The following is a 21,204-nucleotide window of genomic DNA, read 5'->3' on the forward strand; positions in this document are numbered from 1 at the left end:
TTTTTGAATATTTATGAATAAAAAGGCTGCTATGGTCTGTTATACTCCAGTTCAAGGTAATGATAAGTGGGACGGGTTTTGGGGTATGATAATGGTGGCAGTCTTAAAGTGGAAGTAAACCCTTCTATCATTTTCAGTCAAGGAAGCTGCCATCTTGGCCTCTAATGATTCTTCAACTGCCATAATGCTGCACATGTGATCAGTTATGAAACCAGCCATTGGATGGTTTGAAAGTTTGGTTGAGAGCACAACCAATGTGAAAGTAAGCATTTCCGGCATGCCGGGAACGTAAGTGTTTTTTGAAACTGGGTTTACTCCCGCTTTAAGAAGGTGGACATCTTATCAACACTGGCCAAGACTGGGTGGGAGCAGCGGTAGACCGGGGGGTGTCAATGTGTAGGTAAGAATTTGGGGATAGGGCCCCAGCAGGAAGACTGTAATGGCCCTGTGATCTCTAAAAGCCCTTGTACACACTGTCGGACATTCTGCCAACCAAATCCGTTGGATTTTGTCCAACGGATTTTGTCTGACGGATTGTGTCCGAAAGTGTTGCATACACACGGTCGGACAAAGTTGTCGTGAAAATCTGATCGTTCAGAACGTGATGACGTTATTTCGTTACGACGGGACAACGTTCAGGCTAGTAGCCAATAGCTTTGGTCTAGGAATTTGATCTGACCATGCGTGGCACTTTGTCCGTCGGAGTAGGCTACACATGATCGGAGTATGTCCGATAGGAGCATTTTGTCGGAAAATATTTCCGTCAAGTTGGAAAAGTTGGTCCGTCGGATATTCCGACGGCAACAGTCCGATGGAGACCACACACAGCCGGAATATCCAACAAAACGCTCCGATAGGAAACATTCCGACGGAATCTCCGACCGTGTGTACAAGGGCTAAGAAGGTGGACATCTTATCTACACTGGCCAAGACTGGGTGGGAGCAGCAGTAGACCAGGGGGTGCCAATGTGTAGGTAAGAATTTGGGGATAGGGCCCCAGCAGGAAGACTGTACGGGGCCCCGTGATCTCTAACAGCAATCCTGTCCAGATCTTTATATTTTACAGCCCCCCAAAATGTTTTTTTTTTTTTTTATACTTGAATGTTTATGATGTAATAAATACACTTGGACTCTGAAACGAATAATCTGGCTGTGATACTTCTCCTACAAGCCCAGCAAATAAAACCTGGAGGTGGTTCTAGCCTTTCCCCGCTCCATCCAAAACCAGAAAAAAAAATTGTTATCCTTAGCTTCACCTTCAAAGCAAACAAGTATTGTCCTAGTTTACTCCACCACACCCATTTCTATTTTTATTCTGCCGCTCAGCAGCCACAGATTTGGAACCATTTAGAAAAATAGAAGGCACATGAATAGACATGGCGTACGGTGGAATGTGGTCCTCACCTCCTAAGTAAGCACAGTTGAAATAGCTGCAGAGTTTTCCGGTGCTTTCCAACTCGTACGTGTTTTTATTCTGGTTTATCATGTTAAATGTTTCGGCAACGGGAATGAGATATTCTTGTTCCTCATAAAGTGATAAGTCAGCTATGTCCACACCGTAGCAAGTTAATATGTTGAAAAAGGGGTTTTTCCCAAACCGTTCAGCAGTCGATATTTTTATGGAGGAAGATGTAAACCGACCGAAACGCATTTCTTTAGCTACATCTACTTTACCGATCTCTGTCCCTCTGTAGACACGAGACTTCTTGGCACAGCCTGTTCTCAGCACCTGTAAGGCTCGGGTCAGGTAAAAGTGTAGAACTTTAAAATGGAAATTCTTCATGTACAAATCTCTAGATCCTCCCATGATTGAGACATTTCCATTCAGCTGTCTGTATATAGGGTATGGATTTTCCATTGTGTACAATACAACTGCTATGCCATACTTGTCATCAAAGTTACTTGGAAGGGATAAACCTTTCCTAGTCCAGGCCTGACTTGCTTTTTCCCACATTACAGCAAACTGGTTGTATTTCAGTTCCTCCGCGAGAATTTTCGGCATCTCGCGCTCCATTTCTTCTGCACAGCCGATGTACTGGTCATCAAATGTATTCAGCATCATGTTCAAAACTTCCACTTGATGGCTCATCTGTGAAAAAAAATTGTTTGGAAAAACACTTATTAAGATTCAGCTGGTTTAGCCTGAGAGGTAGTCAAAACTCAGAGACCCCCTAGTAGTGGGCAACTCAGATTATCTTCATAGTAGACAATGGCGGTTTGTTTCGTTCTGAATTCGTTTTAGTACCAAATTTAAACAAATCCGAAAAAAAATAAAATAATAATCTGATGAAATTTGAATTTGAAAAGTTTTCGAATTCTAATAGTTTTCAAATTTGAATCGTGTTCAAATTCGAATAGTGTTTATTTTCTATTCTATACTAATTTGAAGGAATAGAATAGAAAGAAAAATAATAGAATAAAAAATAAAAGAATATAATATAACAGAGTACAACAGAAGAAAATAAAATAGAAAGTAAAAGAACAGAATAGACTAGAATATCATATAATACAAACAAATAGACTACAATAGAATAGCATAGAAATAATATAACCATCTTCTGAAATTCAAATTCCAAATAGAATAAATTTGAATACATAAGAAAAAAAAAAGAAGAAGAATAGAATAGAAAGAAAATAATAGAATAAAAAATAAAAGAATATAATATAACAGAGTACAACAGAACAATGCCCCACAAGTATCAGCCCGCAAAAATTGACCTTCCCCAGCCTCTTCTCGCCATTCCTGTGTGACCACAAACTGTCTATAGATGGGCAGCCCAGTGAAATGGTTTCCTGGCTGGTCCCTAGCAAAGCTAGCTTTTCCGTCCAAGACATAAAGCTCTCCTGGCCTCCTAGGAACACGGTACTCGCCTATCTTGTTGAACATAACCTACCACTTTCCCCCACGGCGGATTCTGGTAATCACCGCTAACCTACATCTGTACCCCCTGAGTGGTTAGTGGGATTGCAGGCCGATACCCACTTCCGATCCACCCCCAGCATTCCCCCCCCGTTGGGAAAGCCACATACCCCTACCCTCACTCCTCCACCCCTTCATTCCCACTCGCAACCCACTACAACCTTTCCCCTCTTAACCCCCATCCCCTTCACCCTTGGGTGTCTCTCCCAGCTATCTTATTGTCTCTGGCTCCCTCAGATTCGCTCAATCACACCAATGGTAATTCTCCGCAACCAAATAGGGCTTCACAAAAACCAGTAACCCACGATCACTCTTTGAAAATAGTTTCCCTCAACGCCAAAGGGCTAAACACTCTGGAGAAGCGTTCCCAACTTCTCTCCCTTATGCGTAACAAGAAAGCAGATGTGATTTTCTTGCAGGAGACTCACTTCTGTTCAAAGAAAATACCTAACATTACCAACAGCTCGTATTCGCACGTATACCATGCAACCTCCCCCATATCTAAGTCCAAAGGGATGTCCATTCTCCTTTCCAAAAGACTTCCTATCCAAATATCAGCCACGCAGAGTGATGAACAGGGAAGATTTATCTTCCTCAAGGATACCTTTGGGAATAAAATGATCACATTAGCAAATGTATACAGCCCAAACTCAGGGCAAATCCCCTTCATCCGCTCTGTCACGAGTCAACTGATGGCCTTCCAGGAGGGAATACTGATCCTGGGAGGAGACCTTAACGTCCCCTTAGACCCACTTCTCGACACCTCTTCTTAAGGGAGTGGCCTTACCATACAGGGCCCTAAACAAATAAAAAAATGCCTTTGGAACCTACTACTTCATGACACATGGAGAACTCTCCACCCAGCTGACAGAGATTATACCTTCTTCTCCACTCCACACAATAAATACTCGAGACTGGACTACCTATTTATCACGCAACAAGATTTATCGACCCTGTCAAAGGCGACCATAGAACCGATGACTTTCTCAAACCACCACCCGATCACTATGACGCTTACCTTCCCTGATAAACAGGAACACACACATATCTGGCGAATGGACTCAACCATCCTAACTGTCTCCTCCTGCGAGCAACAGCTTTGTGAATGCCTTACAAACTATTTTAAAGAAAACGATACTCCTGATACCTCCAAACTTACACAGTGGGAAGCCCACAAATGTGTAATACGCGGTAAAATGATTTCCCTAGCAGCAGCACTCAGAAAGGAGAAGAAAGCCAGACTCAAAGCCTTATTCGCGAAATTAGGGAGCCTGGAAACATTACACAAGCGCACCCTAGCTCAACAGACCCACCTAGACCTAATAGAAACCCATAAACAAATACAGGAAGAAATAGGCCGCTCCCTTAAGAAAAAATATGCCCTTTCCCAAAAACTCTTTTATGAATTTGGGAACAAAAGTAGCCACCTCCTAGCACAGGCTCTGCGCAAAAAAACAGCTAACAATACCGTCCATCACCTCCATTCCCCCAAAGGTAACCAAATCACGAACAACAAAGACATTGCGGAGGAGTTTGAAAGATATTACTCCACACTGTATGATCTTAACAAATCCGAGCCCGATAAGACCTCACAGCCAAAAAGACACCACGACATAACCTCATTCCTAGAGCACTATGCCCCAGGGAAGGTCCCGGCAGACATAGCTATCACCCTGGAATCCCAAATTACAGAGAAGGAATGGAGAGACTCACTGAAGCAACTAAAAGCGGGCAAGAGCCCTGGCCCAGGCGGCCTCCCCGCAACCTATTACAAGACGTTTACAGATACCCTACAAGCGCCGTTCCTCCACGCCTTCAACTCCCTCTCTCACTCTAACCACTTAACTTGAGGAATGCTAGAAGCCCATACAGCGGTCATTCCCAAAGAGGGAAAAGACCCAACTCTACCATGCAACTATAGACCAATCTCTCTACTGAATGTAGATATCAATTTATTTTCTAAGATATTGGCCAATAGATTGCTACCGCTCCTCCCCTCTCTGATCTCACAAGATCAAGTGGGCTTTGTCTCTGGCCGAGAGTTCTCCGAGCAATAGGCTTGGGCCCACACATGTCAGAACTAATACTTTCGCTGTACAGTAACCCTACGGCCAAGGTTAGGGTCAACCGTACCCTGTCGAATGCCTTCTCCATTAGAAATGGAACATGACGAGGGTGCCCCCTTTCCCCCTTTCTTTTCGTACTCACGCTTGAATCTTGCCTCCGAAAGTTAACGGCCAATCCCGATATCAAGGGTATTGAAACGCCCGCAAAGGAGTATAAGTATGCCGCTTTTGCAGACGACGTACTGCTATTCCTGACAAACCCCGTCACGTCCCTGCCTATAAAATTTAAAGAGTTCCAACACTTTCAAGTCCTATCCAACCTTAAAATTAACTTCTCGAAGTCCTTCGCCCTCAACATATCCCTGCCCCAATATCTAGTGGATCAATGTAAAGAAAACTTTCCATTCCAATGGAAACATGACGCAATAACTTACCTGGGAATTTAGCTCCCCTCACAACTCTCTGATCTATACGTTAAAAACCACCTTTCACTACTCTCCAAGATAGAGGCAGATCTAAAATCGTGGAACAATCCAACATTTTCCTGGTTTGGCAGGGCAGCAGTCCTCAAAATGAACACCCTACCCAGATTATTGTACATCCTACAAACAATCCCTATATGTGTCCCGCCAACCTTCTTTCGGACATACCAAAGTATATTCTCTAAGTTCATTTGGGGTGGACTCAAACCCAGGATAAAATACACACTGCTCACTCGCCCGAAACACCTAGGTGGCATCAGCCTTCCTCACCTCTCCAACTACAACACGGCTGTACACCTCACCAGAATAGTGGACTGGAATATCCACTCATCCCACAAAGAGTGGGTATCCTTGGAAGCGTCCTTCATGGACCTGCAACTGAATACCCTTCCCTGGATATCCCCGACTCACATCCCGCAAGACATTCGCCATCACCCCCTGATTGGTCCAACCCTTGAATGCTTTTACCACACATGTAGAAAAACACAAATCTCCTCCACAACAGGTCCATTGACCCCACTTAGATTAAATCCCGACTTCCCCCCGGTAATGAACGCAAGCTACCTATCTGAGAACCTACCAGGTGAACAGATTAGAGAACACCAACTATTTCACCACAGTAAACTCCTCACACCACAAAAATTATCACTTAGGACGGAAAGGCCACCGATATCCCCATGGAACTACCTGATCCTAGCCCACTACCTAAAATCTATAGATAAAGGTTTACAGTGTTTGAGACAGCTTACGCCTTTTGAAAAACTTTGTATACAACAGACTCCACAATCCCACCTTATCTCCATAACGCACAACCTTATTTTTGCTAACGTTAAAGCAGGTGACAGTCTAGCGTGCAAAAAATGGGAGAGGGATCTTTCAATCTCAATCTCGGAAGAGAATTGGGAACTAATATGTTTAAACATACATAAAGGATCGATTAAAGTAAACACCCAAGAGAATATATACAAAATCCAATCCAGATGGTATCGCACACTGGCTCTCCTGCATAATTTTAACCTGAATGTCCCAGATGAATGCTGGAGATGCCATGAGGCAAGAGGCACCTTGCTCCACATCTGGTGGAAGTGTTCTTCCTTACAACCATTCTGGAGGGATGTTCATCGCATCACCTCCAGAGTCACCTCCCTAGACCTGCCATTTTCCCCGGCTCAATTCCTCCTTCACCACTCGCCATTACCGCACAAAACATACCATAAATCACTAGCAATGCATATGATTAATGCCGCTAAACAGAGCATCCCAATCCATTGGAAGTAGTCGCGTACACCCTCACTTACAGAATGGTTCACCAAGATTTGTAAAATTGCTGACATGGAAAAACTTATATATACGGCACATGACGCGCCAACCAAGTTCATTAAAAAAAGGGCGGGCTGGATGCATTTTCAGACAACGCCTGAATACGGCACGACCATAAATTCCTCCATCCAAACTACCTAGGAAGATGGAGAGAGAGTGGGGGGAAGAGAGGATAATTTGTATAAACGTTCACAACTACATCCCACCCAAACCACTGAAGACCACTTCTCCCGCCGGAGGGATACTATGCCGTTACTACGACGTCTTACAATTGCAGCATATGCCTCCCACCAGTTAGTCATACTGGTCGTCAGCCCAAGAGCTGACATAGGGGAGCCAGATACAATACCCCCTCCCCCCACCCCTTCCCATCCCCTCTCTTCTCCCTTTTTCATCCTTACCCAGGTCCCCCTCATCCCCCAATACCCCACCCGCATAGAAGTGTGGCCTACTCATCAATATCATTAACTTACCTTACACACGGCTACACACTCATCGCCCCCAGTACAGGATATGGACTCTGAGACAGTCAGTGTACTATCACTATACAATTCTTACTGTCAATCTTCCCCAAGTGTCTGTACCTGGTGTCTATAGCTCGATCCCCTAGTATATACAACCCTCGCTCTCGACTTCAATCTAAACATGTGATTTCCTAGGTAGATAGCGGAGATGTTACTATAGATCAGCTAGGGTAGATTAAGTATATATGTAATGTTAAAAAAATAACAGTACAGCGCAAATATATAGTATAAATAATTAAATAACACTCAATAAAATGAAGTGCATGAAACACAAAAGTCCATAAGTGAGAAAAAAGGTGTAGTAATCAGGAAGAGTCCGCTTGTGCAGTGTGTCTTCAATCAATGTAACAAGTGATGATGTGATCCCTTCACCATTGAGCAAGATGGACTCTCACCTCAAATAATGGACCCCTGATATATCAGACAGGTCAGAAAACGCATGTTCCCATCAAGGGTAAATCATAAAATTCAGCAGACAAAACGGGAGTACTCCAAGAAGAAATCCTTCTCCATGTCATCAAATCAGTGTGATTCCATATATAAACATAAAGAACAAACAAAATCTAGTGCTCTCCGTTGATACGAATTTATTAAAAGACAATATTAAAAAGAAGTTACACTCACATTCAGAAGCACTGATCTCCAGTGCCGAGTGCTGAGCATGAAAAACAAATGCAGCCCAAAATCCATGCGCAGATCAGTGTGATAGCTTGCGGGTGACGTCACGGCTTAGGTCACGTGGTCCGTACGCGTTGCGTCCCAAAAGTAGGCGGGACTTCATCAGCGACAACGGCGTGACGTCGGACAGCCGCTTTTAAGCCAATACACTGATAGTAAACCAATAGGAAACAAGATTATGCGCAAGACAGGTGCACGGGGACACACGCATCAAGCGTGACCCCGAAAGACAAATTCTAAGCACAATGATGTTATAAGAGAAAGAGGAAATATATTTAAAAACACAATATGAGGGAGAAAACAGAGGGATTAGTGCAAATCATGCCATTTAAATGGCAATATACACTACGCCTCTAGTTCCCCTAAACAGAGCATATAAAGAGCCTAAAAAAATATATTAAATTGCCAAAGTAGGTAATGCAGTATTTCGCACTGAAGTGGGGACACATATGTGTCTCTCACCTCATCAGTGAAACGCTGCTGGCAGTAAATAAAATAAGATATAAACCACATAGCCGCTGACACCATCAGCAAGCAACACTGATCCGCGCATGGGGAAAGAAAACCAAAAAATAATAAAATAAAATGAAAATAAAAATAAAAAAATAAAAATAAAAAATAAAAATAACCTTTAAAAATTAGAACAACCAATTAAAAATAAAGAAAAAATATATAGATATGTAGCATAAGCAAGATTAGCTGTCCGAAATGAAGCAATTTAAATCAAAATTAACGTTCAAGCCACTCGGGGTGAGAACCCTTGTTTCATGGATCCAATAAGACTCACGTCTACTTAATTGGCGTATGAAGTTACCTCCACGCCAATGCTTCGTTACCTTCTCAATCCCCCAGAAACTCAAACTCTTGGGATTCTGGGAATGTACCAATTTGAAATGACGAGACACATTGTGAGTCTTAAGACCCTTCTTAATGTTATTCACATGTTCACCTAACCTTACATGTAGGGGCCTGGATGTCCTACCGATGTATTGGAGGCCACATCCACATTGTAACATATATACCACCCCTACAGTGGAGCAGGTGATAATTTGATCAATCTTGTACTCCCTATTGTTACTGGTGGCGATGAAAGATTTTCTCTTTTTTATGTTACATCTGGAATGCTTGCATGCTGTACACCTACCACACGCATAGAAACCAGATAGAAAAGAAAAAAGCCTGCTTTCAGTTTGCACAGGAGGATCAATAACACTAGGTGCTATCTGATCACGTAACAAAGGAGCCTTTTTATATATAAAAGAGGGACGTGCGGGTAGGAGAGGTCCTAACACCCGATCTTGTTTCAATATGAACCAGTTTTTAGCGACCACTTTTTCAAATTTCTTATGCTGTACATTATAGTCCAAAACCATTCTGAAATTAACCCCTTCACCTATTGGTTCTTTTACTTTATCTCCAACTAGAAGAGATCTATCCAACTGTTGGACTAGAGTTACTTCATGATCAAGGACAGATCTGTCATATCCTTTTTCCTGAAATTTAGAGGATAGAGTTTGGGCCTGAAGCGTAAAGTCATCCACATGCGAACAATTCCGCCTCAGTCTTACATACTGTCCTCTGGGGATGTTGCACAACCAAGACTTATGGTGGCAACTCCCCAGAGGAATGTATGAATTACGATCGGTTGGTTTGAAATAATTTTTCAATAACAACCCATCATTATCTTTAGTGATCTCCAGGTCCAAAAACACCATCCGTTCCTGACTGATATTCCAGGACAGCTGGATATTCTTATCATTGGCATTCATGGTCCCAATAAATTTATCCAAACCAGCTCGGTCACCTTCCCATATCATGATCAAGTCATCAATGAATCTTTTGTAGCAGATTAATTCATGGGGGCGGTTACGAAAAACAACATCCTCCTCCCAGTGGGCCAAAAATAAATTGGCCACACTGGGAGCGAACCTAGCCCCCATGGCAACCCCCCTTGTTTGTAAATAAAACTGATGGTTGAACCAAAAATAATTTCTGGTCAAACAAAAGTTTAAACATTTACGGAGAAACTTTTTATGGCACTCAGAAAGATCGGAAAATGTGGACATGGCCCACTGGACTGAAGCCTGCGCATCATTGTGCCCAATGATAGTATAAAGAGAGCCAACGTCAGCAGTCACAAGAAAGCAAGATGCCGAACATTCTAATGATTCCAAAATTTGAATAATGTGTTTGGTGTCTTTAAGGAATGCCTTAGTTTTCAACACCAGGGGCTGTAAAAAAGTGTCAATGTATTTACCCACCCTCGATGAGATGGAGTCAATACCATTAACTATAGGCCTGCCGGGAGGGTTAACACAATCCTTATGTATTTTCGGCAAGCTATATATAATGGGGGTTCTACAAAACAACGGATCAAGATAAAGTCCCTCTTTTTTGTTAAGAATATTCTTATTTTTTCCTTCTTCTATTAACCAATGTAATTCATCCTTGTACTGCAACATAGGGTCTTTATTCAAAATTTGATATGTGTCAGTGTCACTGACAAGTCTGTTCATTTCGGACATATAATAGGTCTTATTTAAAATAACCAACCCCCCCGCCCTTATCAGCAGGGCGTATAATGATGTCATCCCTACTCTTTAGGGACTCCACTCCCAATTTAATATACTGGGGGACCTTCACTTTACGTACTTTAAGAGTGTCTAAATCATTTATTACAACATTTTTAAAAACCTCCAGAAACTTGTTATCAGTGTTTAAGGGGTTGAACGTAGATTTGTTACGGAGATTAGAATGTTGATTTTCAAATGTTTTTACCTGTTTGGCCGGATTAGATAGAAAATATTTCTTCATATTCTTCAAGATGAACTTCTGAATATTAACATAGGTATGAAATTTATTTAAATTCCTAACAGGAGCAAATTTTAAACCCCTATCTAAAACCTTTAGTTCGTTGTCACTTAATGAGCATCCACTTAGATTATAGATACCAGCTCCTACTGGGGTTTTTGTCTTTTGAATTCTCCTACCCCCCTCTCCTTCCTCTCACTCTTTTCTTTTTCGAACCTGACTGCCTGACCGAGGAGTTCCATAGGGTTGTTGTTTCCACCACTCCTGATGGATTGGTGGTGGTACATAAGGTGAGTTGATGGGTTGGTGGATGGGTGGTTGCACGTAGGGGCCCTTCCCGGGTCCACTCTGTGCGCCCGAAAAATCCCCTCCCTCACCAGCTCCACCATATTGTAATGGCGCAAATCTATTCGACACAGGTAAGGAGTACCTAGATGGACCGCCATAAGGAGCCCCCTGGTGGAAGCCATGTTCGTACTGATAAACTCCCTGTCTACTTGGGGAGTGGTAGCCATAATAGTACTGGGAATCATTCCCAGGGACTTCCCTAGGACCCCAATTCATATTATAATTACCATTACCTCTGCCCCTATTTTTCCCATAATTGTTACGGGATCCCCTCCCATGCGCACCTCCCCTAGGGGCATCACTCCTATGCAACATCCCCAGAGGACAGTATGTAAGACTGAGGCGGAATTGTTCGCATGTGGATGACTTTACGCTTCAGGCCCAAACTCTATCCTCTAAATTTCAGGAAAAAGGATATGACAGATCTGTCCTTGATCATGAAGTAACTCTAGTCCAACAGTTGGATAGATCTCTTCTAGTTGGAGATAAAGTAAAAGAACCAATAGGTGAAGGGGTTAATTTCAGAATGGTTTTGGACTATAATGTACAGCATAAGAAATTTGAAAAAGTGGTCGCTAAAAACTGGTTCATATTGAAACAAGATCGGGTGTTAGGACCTCTCCTACCCACACGTCCCTCTTTTATATATAAAAAGGCTCCTTCGTTACGTGATCAGATAGCACCTAGTGTTATTGATCCTCCTGTGCAAACTGAAAGCAGGCTTTTTTCTTTTCTATCTGGTTTCTATGCGTGTGGTAGGTGTACAGCATGCAAGCATTCCAGATGTAACATAAAAAAGAGAAAATCTTTCATCGCCACCAGTAACAATAGGGAGTACAAGATTGATCAAATTATCACCTGCTCCACTGTAGGGGTGGTATATATGTTACAATGTGGATGTGGCCTCCAATACATCGGTAGGACATCCAGGCCCCTACATGTAAGGTTAGGTGAACATGTGAATAACATTAAGAATGGTCTTAAGACTCACAATGTGTCTCGTCATTTCAAATTGGTACATTCCCAGAATCCCAAGAGTTTGAGTTTCTGGGGGATTGAGAAGGTAACGAAGCATTGGCGTGGAGGTAACTTCATACGCCAATTAAGTAGACGTGAGTCTTATTGGATCCATGAAACAAGGGTTCTCACCCCGAGTGGCCTTATGTACCACCACCAATCCATCAGGAGTGGTGGAAACAACAACCCTATGGAACTCCTCGGTCAGGCAGTTAGGTTCGAAAAAGAAAAGAGAGAGAGGAAGGAGAGGGGGTAGGAGAATTCAAAAGACAAAAACCCCAGTAGGAGCTGGTATCTATAATCTAAGTGGATGCTCATTAAGTGACAACGAACTAAAGGTTTTAGATAGGGGTTTAAAATTTGCTCCTGTTAGGAATTTAAATAAATTTCATACCTATGTTAATATTCAGAAGTTCATCTTGAAGAATATGAAGAAATATTTTCTATCTAATCCGGCCAAACAGGTAAAAACATTTGAAAATCAACATTCTAATCTCCGTAACAAATCTACGTTCAACCCCTTAAACACTGATAACAAGTTTCTGGAGGTTTTTAAAAATGTTGTAATAAATGATTTAGACACTCTTTAAGTACGTAAAGTGAAGGTCCCCCAGTATATTAAATTGGGAGTGGAGTCCCTAAAGAGTAGGGATGACATCATTATACGCCCTGCTGATAAGGGCGGGGGGGTTGGTTATTTTAAATAAGACCTATTATATGTCTGAAATGAACAGACTTGTCAGTGACACTGACACATATCAAATTTTGAATAAAGACCCTATTTTGCAGTACAAGGATGAATTACATTGGTTAATAGAAGAAGGAAAAAATAAGAATATTCTTAACAAAAAAGAGGGACTTTATCTTGATCCGTTGTTTTGTAGAACCCCCATTATATATAGCTTGCCGAAAATACATAAGGATTGTGTTAACCCTCCCGGCAGGCCTATAGTTAATGGTATTGACTCCATCTCATCGAGGGTGGGTAAATACATTGACACTTTTTTACAGCCCCTGGTGTTGAAAACTAAGGCATTCCTTAAAGACACCAAACACATTATTCAAATTTTGGAATCATTAGAATGTTCGGCATCTTGCTTTCTTGTGACTGCTGACGCTGGCTCTCTTTATACTATCATTGGGCACAATGATGCGCAGGCTTCAGTCCAGTGGGCCATGTCCACATTTTCCGATCTTTCTGAGTGCCATAAAAAGTTTCTCCATAAATGTTTAAACTTTTGTTTGACCAGAAATTATTTTTGGTTCAACCATCAGTTTTATTTACAAACAAGGGGGGTTGCCATGGGGGCTAGGTTCGCTCCCAGTGTGGCCAATTTATTTTTGGCCCACTGGGAGGAGGATGTTGTTTTTCGTAACCGCCCCCATGAATTAATCTGCTACAAAAGATTCATTGATGACTTGATCATGATATGGGAAGGTGACCGAGCTGGTTTGGATAAATTTATTGGGACCATGAATGCCAATGATAAGAATATCCAGCTGTCCTGGAATATCAGTCAGGAACGGATGGTGTTTTTGGACCTGGAGATCACTAAAGATAATGATGGGTTGTTATTGAAAAATTATTTCAAACCAACCGATCGTAATTCATACATTCCTCTGGGGAGTTGCCACCATAAGTCTTGGTTGTGCAACATCCCCAGAGGACAGTATGTAAGACTGAGGCGGAATTGTTCGCATGTGGATGACTTTACGCTTCAGGCCCAAACTCTATCCTCTAAATTTCAGGAAAAAGGATATGACAGATCTGTCCTTGATCATGAAGTAACTCTAGTCCAACAGTTGGATAGATCTCTTCTAGTTGGAGAGATAAAGTAAAAGAACCAATAGGTGAAGGGGTTAATTTCAGAATGGTTTTGGACTATAATGTACAGCATAAGAAATTTGAAAAAGTGGTCGCTAAAAACTGGTTCATATTGAAACAAGATCGGGTGTTAGGACCTCTCCTACCCGCACGTCCCTCTTTTATATATAAAAAGGCTCCTTTGTTACGTGATCAGATAGCACCTAGTGTTATTGATCCTCCTGTGCAAACTGAAAGCAGGCTTTTTTCTTTTCTATCTGGTTTCTATGCGTGTGGTAGGTGTACAGCATGCAAGCATTCCAGATGTAACATAAAAAAGAGAAAATCTTTCATCGCCACCAGTAACAATAGGGAGTACAAGATTGATCAACTTATCACCTGCTCCACTGTAGGGGTGGTATATATGTTACAATGTGGATGTGGCCTCCAATACATCGGTAGGACATCCAGGCCCCTACATGTAAGGTTAGGTGAACATGTGAATAACATTAAGAAGGGTCTTAAGACTCACAATGTGTCTCGTCATTTCAAATTGGTACATTCCCAGAATCCCAAGAGTTTGAGTTTCTGGGGGATTGAGAAGGTAACAAAGCATTGGCGTGGAGGTAACTTCATACGCCAATTAAGTAGACGTGAGTCTTATTGGATCCATGAAACAAGGGTTCTCACCCCGAGTGGCTTGAACGATGATTTTGATTTAAATTGCTTCCTTTCGGACAGATAATCTTGCTTATGCTACATATCTATATATTTTTTCTTTATTTTGAATTGGTTGTTCTAATTTTTAAAGGTTATTTTTATTTTATTTTTATTTTTTATTTTTATTTTTTATTTTTATTTTCATTTTATTTTATTATTTTTTGGTTTTCTTTCCCCATGCGCGGATCAGTGTTGCTTGCTGATGGTGTCAGCGGCTATGTGGTTTATATCTTATTTTATTTACTGCCATCAGCGTTTCACTGATGAGGTGAGAGACACATATGTGTCCCCACTTCAGTGCTAAATACTGCATTACCTTCTTTGGCAATTTAATATATTTTTTTAGGCTCTTTATATGCTCTGTTTAAGGGCAACTAGAGGCGTAGTGTATATTGCCATTTAAATGGCATGATTTGCGCACATCCCTCTGTTTTCTCCCTCATATTGTGTTTTTAAATATATTTCCTCTTTCTCTTATAACATCATTGTGCTTAGAATTTGTCTTTCGTGGTCACGCTTGATGCGTGTGTCCCCGTGCACCTGTCTTGCGCATAATCTTGTTTCCTATTGGTTTACTATCAGTGTATTGGCTTAAAAGCGGCTGTCCGACGTCACGCCGTCGCCGCTGATGAAGTCCTGCCTACTTTTGGGACGCAACGCGTACGGACCACGTGACCTAAGCCGTGACGTCACCCGCAAGCTATCACACTGATCCGCGCATGGATTTTGGGCTGCATTTGTTTTTCATGCTCAGCACTCGGCACTGGAGATCAGTGCATCTGAATGTGAGTGTAACTTCTTTTTAATATTGTCTTTTAATAAATTCGTATCAACGGAGAGCACTAGATTTTGTTTGTTCTTTATGTTTATATATGGAATCACACTGATTTGATGACATGGAGAAGGATTTCTTCTTGGAGTACTCCCGTTTTGTCTGCTGAATTTTATGATTTACCCTTGATGGGAACATGCGTTTTCTGACCTGTCTGATATATCAGGGGTCCATTATTTGAGGTGAGAGTCCATCTTGCTCAATGGTGAAGGGATCACATCATCACTTGTTACATTGATTGAAGACACACTGCACAAGCAGACTCTTCCTGATTACTACACCTTTTTTCTCACTTATGGACTTTTGTGTTTCATGCACTTCATTTTATTGAGTGTTATTTAATTATTTATACTATATATTTGCGCTGTACTGTTATTTTTTTACTTTGTAATGTGGGATTTGGTATTTTGACCTATAGTATTCAAGCTGCAATTTTTTCACTTTTTCACTTATTTTATTGTGTTTAGCGCTGGTTGATTTTCCGTTTTATATATGTAATGTTCACTTGCTGTTCATGTTTCCTGTACCTATGTTGGCTTTGTATTCTCCCTTTCTCAAATAAAAGAAATTTTGTGAAAAAAAAAAAAAAAGAGTATCCGAATACCTATCTGTAGCCCATCAGATTACCTTAGTACCTGTCACCAGGCCATCAGAGTACCCGAGTACCTGTCACCAGGCCATCGGCGTGCCCAAGTACCTGTCACCAGGTCATCAGAGCACCCGAGTATCTATCTCCAGCCGATCAGAGTACCCAAGTACCTGTCACCAGCCCATCAGAGTACCCGATTACCTACCTGCAGCCCATGCCTTATAGAATATATGTTGGAGTGTTTGCTTTCCAAAATGGGGTCATGTTGTGGGTAATTCCATTGTCCTGGTGCTCCTAGACCTTCAAAAATGTGATAGGTAGGAATGAAATGAGATGTGTAATTTATGCTCCTAGAACGCCTGAAGGTACTACTTCAATGTTGGTCCTCTGTATGTGGACTGGCTGTGTAAAAGTCTCACACATGTGGTATCGCCATACTCAGGACGAGTACCAGAATCTGTTTTGGGGTGTCATTTTTGCTATATACATGCTATGTGTTAGAAATATCTTATAAATTGACAACTTTGTGTAAAAAGACAAAAAAAAAAAAAAAAGATTCATTTTCTTTCCACGTTTTCTGAAGACTTGTGTAAAAAAAATGAACTGTTCAAAAGACTCATTATACCTCATAGAATAGACGTTGGGGTGTTTTCTTTCCAAAATGGGGTCATTTTGTGGGTAATTCCACTGTCCTGGTGCTCCAGGGCCCTCAAAAGTGTAATAGGTCGTTAGGAAATTAGAGGTGTAATTTATGCTCCTAGAACACCCGATGGTGCTCCCTGCATGTTGGGCCTCTGTATGTGGTTAGGCTGTGTAAAACAAGTCACACACATGTGGTATCGCCATACTCGGGAGGAGTAGCAAAATGTATTTTGGAGTGTCATTTTTGCTATGTACATGCTTTGAGTTAGAAATATCATATAAACTGACCACTTTGTGTAAAAAAAAAAATATGTTTTAATTTTCTTTCTACATTTTCCGAAGACTTTTGCTTACACTGTACACTACATCAACTAGGATGGGCGAGAAGGGAGGAGGGGCCAGCGGGGAGCAGAGCGCTGTTAGCGGTATTATTACAGGGATGACCAGGGTGAGTGGAACTTTTTTTTTTACTGGAGGGCTGCCAGCGGAGGGAGGGGGTGACTGCAGTACAAATGTATGGGGCCCTGGCCAGACTTCAGTGTGCTCTCCCCTCTCCACACTACCTCCCTGTATGCTCTCCCCCACCAGTGTTCCCCTGTATGTCCCCCTCCCCAGTGTCCCCCCAGTGCCCCCCTGTGTGTCCCCCCAGTGTGTGTCCCCCAGTGTCCCCCCTGTGTGTCCCCCCCAACGTTCCCCTGTGTGTCCCCCCAGCGTTCCCCTGTGTGTCCCCCCCAGCGTTCCCCTGTGTGTCCCCCCCAGCATTCCCCTGTGTGTCCCCCCCCAGCGTTCCCCCTGTGTGTCCCCCCTCAGTGTTCCCTTGTGTGTCCCCTCCTCAGTGTTCCCTTGTGTGTGTCCCTGTGTGTGTCCCCCCCTCAGTGTTCCCTTGTGTGTGTCCCCCTCAGTGTTCCCTTGTGTGTCCCCCCCAGTGTTCCCCTGTGTGTCCCCCAGTGTCCCCCTGTGTACTTTCTTCCCCCACCCAGTGTCCCCCTGTGTACTTTCTCCCCCCACCCAGTGTCCCCCTGTGTACTTTCTCCCCCCACCCAGTGTTCCCATGTGTGCTCCCCCCTAGTGTTCCCCTGTGTGCTCCCCCCAGTGTTCCCTTGTGTGCCCCCCAGTGTTCCCCTGTGTGCTCCCCCCCTAGTGTTCCCCTGTGTGCTCCCCCTAGTGTTCCCCTGTGTGCTCCCCCCCTAGTGTCCACCCTGTGTGCTCCCCACAGTGTCCACCCTGTGTGCTCCCCACAGTGCTCCACACCCCCACACAGTGTCTTCCTGTGTGCTCCCCACCCCCCACAGCATCTTCCTGTGTGCTCCCCACCCCCCCACAGTGTCTTCCTGTGTGCTCCCCACCCCCCACAGCGTCTTCCTGTGTGCTCCCCCCAGTGTCCCCCTGTGTGCTTCCCCCCCTCCCCAGTGTCCCCCTGTGCCCTCTCCACCTCCCAAGGTCCCCTTGTGTGCTCCCCAACCCCCACAGTGTCCCCCTGTGTGCTCCCCACCCCCCACAGTGTCTCCCTGTGTGCTTCCCCCTCCCAGGGTCTCCCTGTGTGCTCCCCAAGGGTCCCCCTGTGTGCTTCCCACCCCCCACAGTGTCCCCCTGTGTGCTCCCCCCCACAGTGTCTTGCTGTGTGCTCCCCACCCCCCACAGTGTCTTGCCGTGTGCTCCCCCAGTGTCCCCCTGTGTGCTCCCCCCCCCCACAGTGTCCCCCTGTGTGCTCCCCACCCCCCACAGTGTCCACCCTGTGTGCTCCCCCCCCCCCCCCCACAGTGTCCCCCTGTGTGCTTTCCCCTCCCTGGATCTCCCTCTGTGCTTCCCCCTCCCCAGTGTCCCCCTGTGCCCTCTCTCCCTTCCCAGTGTCCCCCTGTGCCCTCTCCCCCTTCCCAGTGTCCCCCTGTGCCCTCTCCCCCTCCCAGGATCCCCCACAGTGTCTTCCTGTGTGCTACCCACCCCCCCCCCACAGTGTCTTCCTGTGTGCTCCCCACCCCCCCCCCCACAGTGTCTTCCTGTGTGCACCCCACCCCCCACATTGTCTTCCTGTGTGCTCCCCACCCCCACAGTGTCTTCCTGTGTGTTCCCCACCCCCACAGTGTCTTCCTGTGTGTTCCCCACCCCCCACAGTGTCTTCCGGTGTGTTCCCCACCCCCAACAGTCTCTTCCTGTGTGTTCCCCACCCCCCACAGTGTCCCCCTGTGTGCTACCCCCCCTCCCCAGTGTCCCCCTGTGCCCTCTCCCCAGGGTCTCCCTGTGTGCTCTCCCCCCCAGTGTTCCCCTGTGTGCTCTCCCCTGGTTCCCCCCTCCAGTGACCCCCAGTGCCCCCTCCAGTGACCCCCTGTTTGCCCCCCCAGTGTCCCCCTGTGTGCTCTCCAACCCCACAGTGTCCCCCGTGTGCTTTCACCCTCCGCCAGTGTCCCCCTGTGCCCTCTCCCCCTCCCAGGGTCTCCCTGTGTGCTGCCCCCAGTGTCCCCCTGTGTACTCTCCCCCCCACAGTGTCCACCTGTGTGCTGTGCTCCCACCCCCCAATGTCCCCCTGTGCAGGTGTGGCTTGGGACTCAGGGGGCCCCGTGATCTTATATTGCCTGGGGGCCCCATCAGTTGTCAGTCCGCCCCTGCATAATGGTAATAAATGAATGACATGATAAATCTTATCCTTAGGTGAAGAAGTATAGGTGTAACCTAAAAAAATAAAAAATTACATAAGTAAAAACATTTTTCATTTTGTATGTAAAAAAAATATATATTTTCACACGCATCGGCAGACACACAAAAAAAGAGAAAAAGAAACAAACTCTCAATGTGTGAGCATGCTGATGCATGGGGCTCATTGAATGTCAAAACCACCAGAGAAAAACACACAAAAAATATTCTCTAAAAATATTCCCTAAAAATGACACATCCCAAAAAAGGTTTTATAATAGAAAGATTGCAAATATCTCATTATTGTATGTGTCTACTTAGTTCTTCTCCTATGATACAATGCATAGATACAAAAAATAAAAGTAAATATAGGAATAGACCAAATAAGCGATCGATATCGAATGTTCTAAAACCAAGGGCAAATTCAATGCGAATATCATTATACCGACAGATATGAGGAGCTGATGCAAAAACCCAGTTGATTGATCACACACCCAATATAATATATCAGCTGTGTGATCATCAAAGAATGACAAACATTTTTAATAGGATATTAATTAACATAAAAAATACTGATATTCATAATCACTGCAGAGAAAAATGCAGCAATATATGCATACAGCCCTATTCAAAAAACAGTCTCAATCGAATAATTGGCCTGTCCTCAATGTAAAGCAATTATAATAAATGGAAAATAGTGAATAAATTCTGGCAGAAACATAATAAAATGAGCCAAGCAGAACCAGATGAAAAAACCTGTCAGCACCAGACCGACAACCAGTGAAATGGGAGCCATACACATTAGCTTAGTAAATACTGGGCAATCAATGTGTGGAAAATTCACTCATAAAAGAATGAAATGTCCCACTCAAAGTTAAGGCCCATAGGCTGCCTCGTATGGAGATGGAATATCCAATAAAACTCCCTCTTGCATAACAGACTAAACCTATCACCCCCTCTTTTAGATAAAGTGACTTTTTCCACCCCCTGAATGCGTAAGCCACTGACATCCTTATCATGGCAAAGATTCCAATGCTTCGCCACATTAGTGGGGTGGTTTTTGGAAATGTCATAGAGGTGGTCATATAATTTGTCTCTCAGTCTTCGTGTTGTGCATCCAACGTACTGTATGCAACATTGTTCACACGTAATCACGTAAATAACAAATTTAGTGTTACAGTTAATGAAGGCCATGGCTTTAAAATCCTTATTCAGAGACCTAGAAAGGATAGGTGTGCCTGTCCACCAACTCAGTTGATCGACTGACCTTCATAAAGATGAATCAGTCTTGGATCACCACCAGCTACCAAGCACCAGAAGACGAATATTTTTTTTTTTTAAATGTCACATCCCTTCAAGACTGCCTTTGCTGATGCTGAGTGATTGTCCTGTTATGTTGTTGACTGACTATCCTCTTCCTCCTCATTGATCCTTCTGATATCTTGGAAGAACATTTTTGGTTCTTGGTGACGCCACCAGCCCAATTTTTCAGCCCCTGTTTAACAGGGGCATGTAATACAATTTTTGATGCAATGCTTTGCAGCAGGGCCCATTCCTGCACTCCAACTAGAGTATATGGGAGAGGTTGCTGTGTCGTGGCACCAACACCAGTGCCTAAGGCCCAATTTTTCAGCCCCTGTTTAACAGGGGCATGTAATTACAATTCTTGATATAATATTTCACAGCAGGGACCGTTTCTGCACCCACCAAGAGTAACTGTGAGGACTTATAGTGTTGTGGCACCAGCACCACCACCACAACCACCAAAGGCCCAATTTTTTTTACCACTGTTAAACAATGGCATGTAATTACAATTCTTGATA

The 21,204-nt window shown here is 43.7% G+C and overlaps 1 protein-coding gene across 2 annotated transcripts in view; it reads right to left on the minus strand.

The window, feature by feature from the left end:
* LOC143927207 (ecto-ADP-ribosyltransferase 5-like) overlaps window positions 1-21,204 on the minus strand; it is a 94,027-nt gene that overhangs the window by 45,346 nt on the left and 27,477 nt on the right. For both annotated transcript variants that reach the window (XM_077451198.1, XM_077451199.1), the window contains exon 3: window positions 1,405-2,089. In XM_077451198.1, coding sequence (XP_077307324.1) covers window positions 1,405-2,089 — 685 coding nt within the window. The remainder of the gene's footprint in view (window positions 1-1,404; window positions 2,090-21,204) is intronic.

The sequence above is a fragment of the Lithobates pipiens genome, unplaced genomic scaffold, assembly GCF_037356315.1.
Source record: "Lithobates pipiens isolate NorthernLeopardFrog02 unplaced genomic scaffold, aLitPip1_a1.2 Scaffold_23, whole genome shotgun sequence".
Lineage (NCBI taxonomy): Eukaryota > Metazoa > Chordata > Amphibia > Anura > Ranidae > Lithobates > Lithobates pipiens.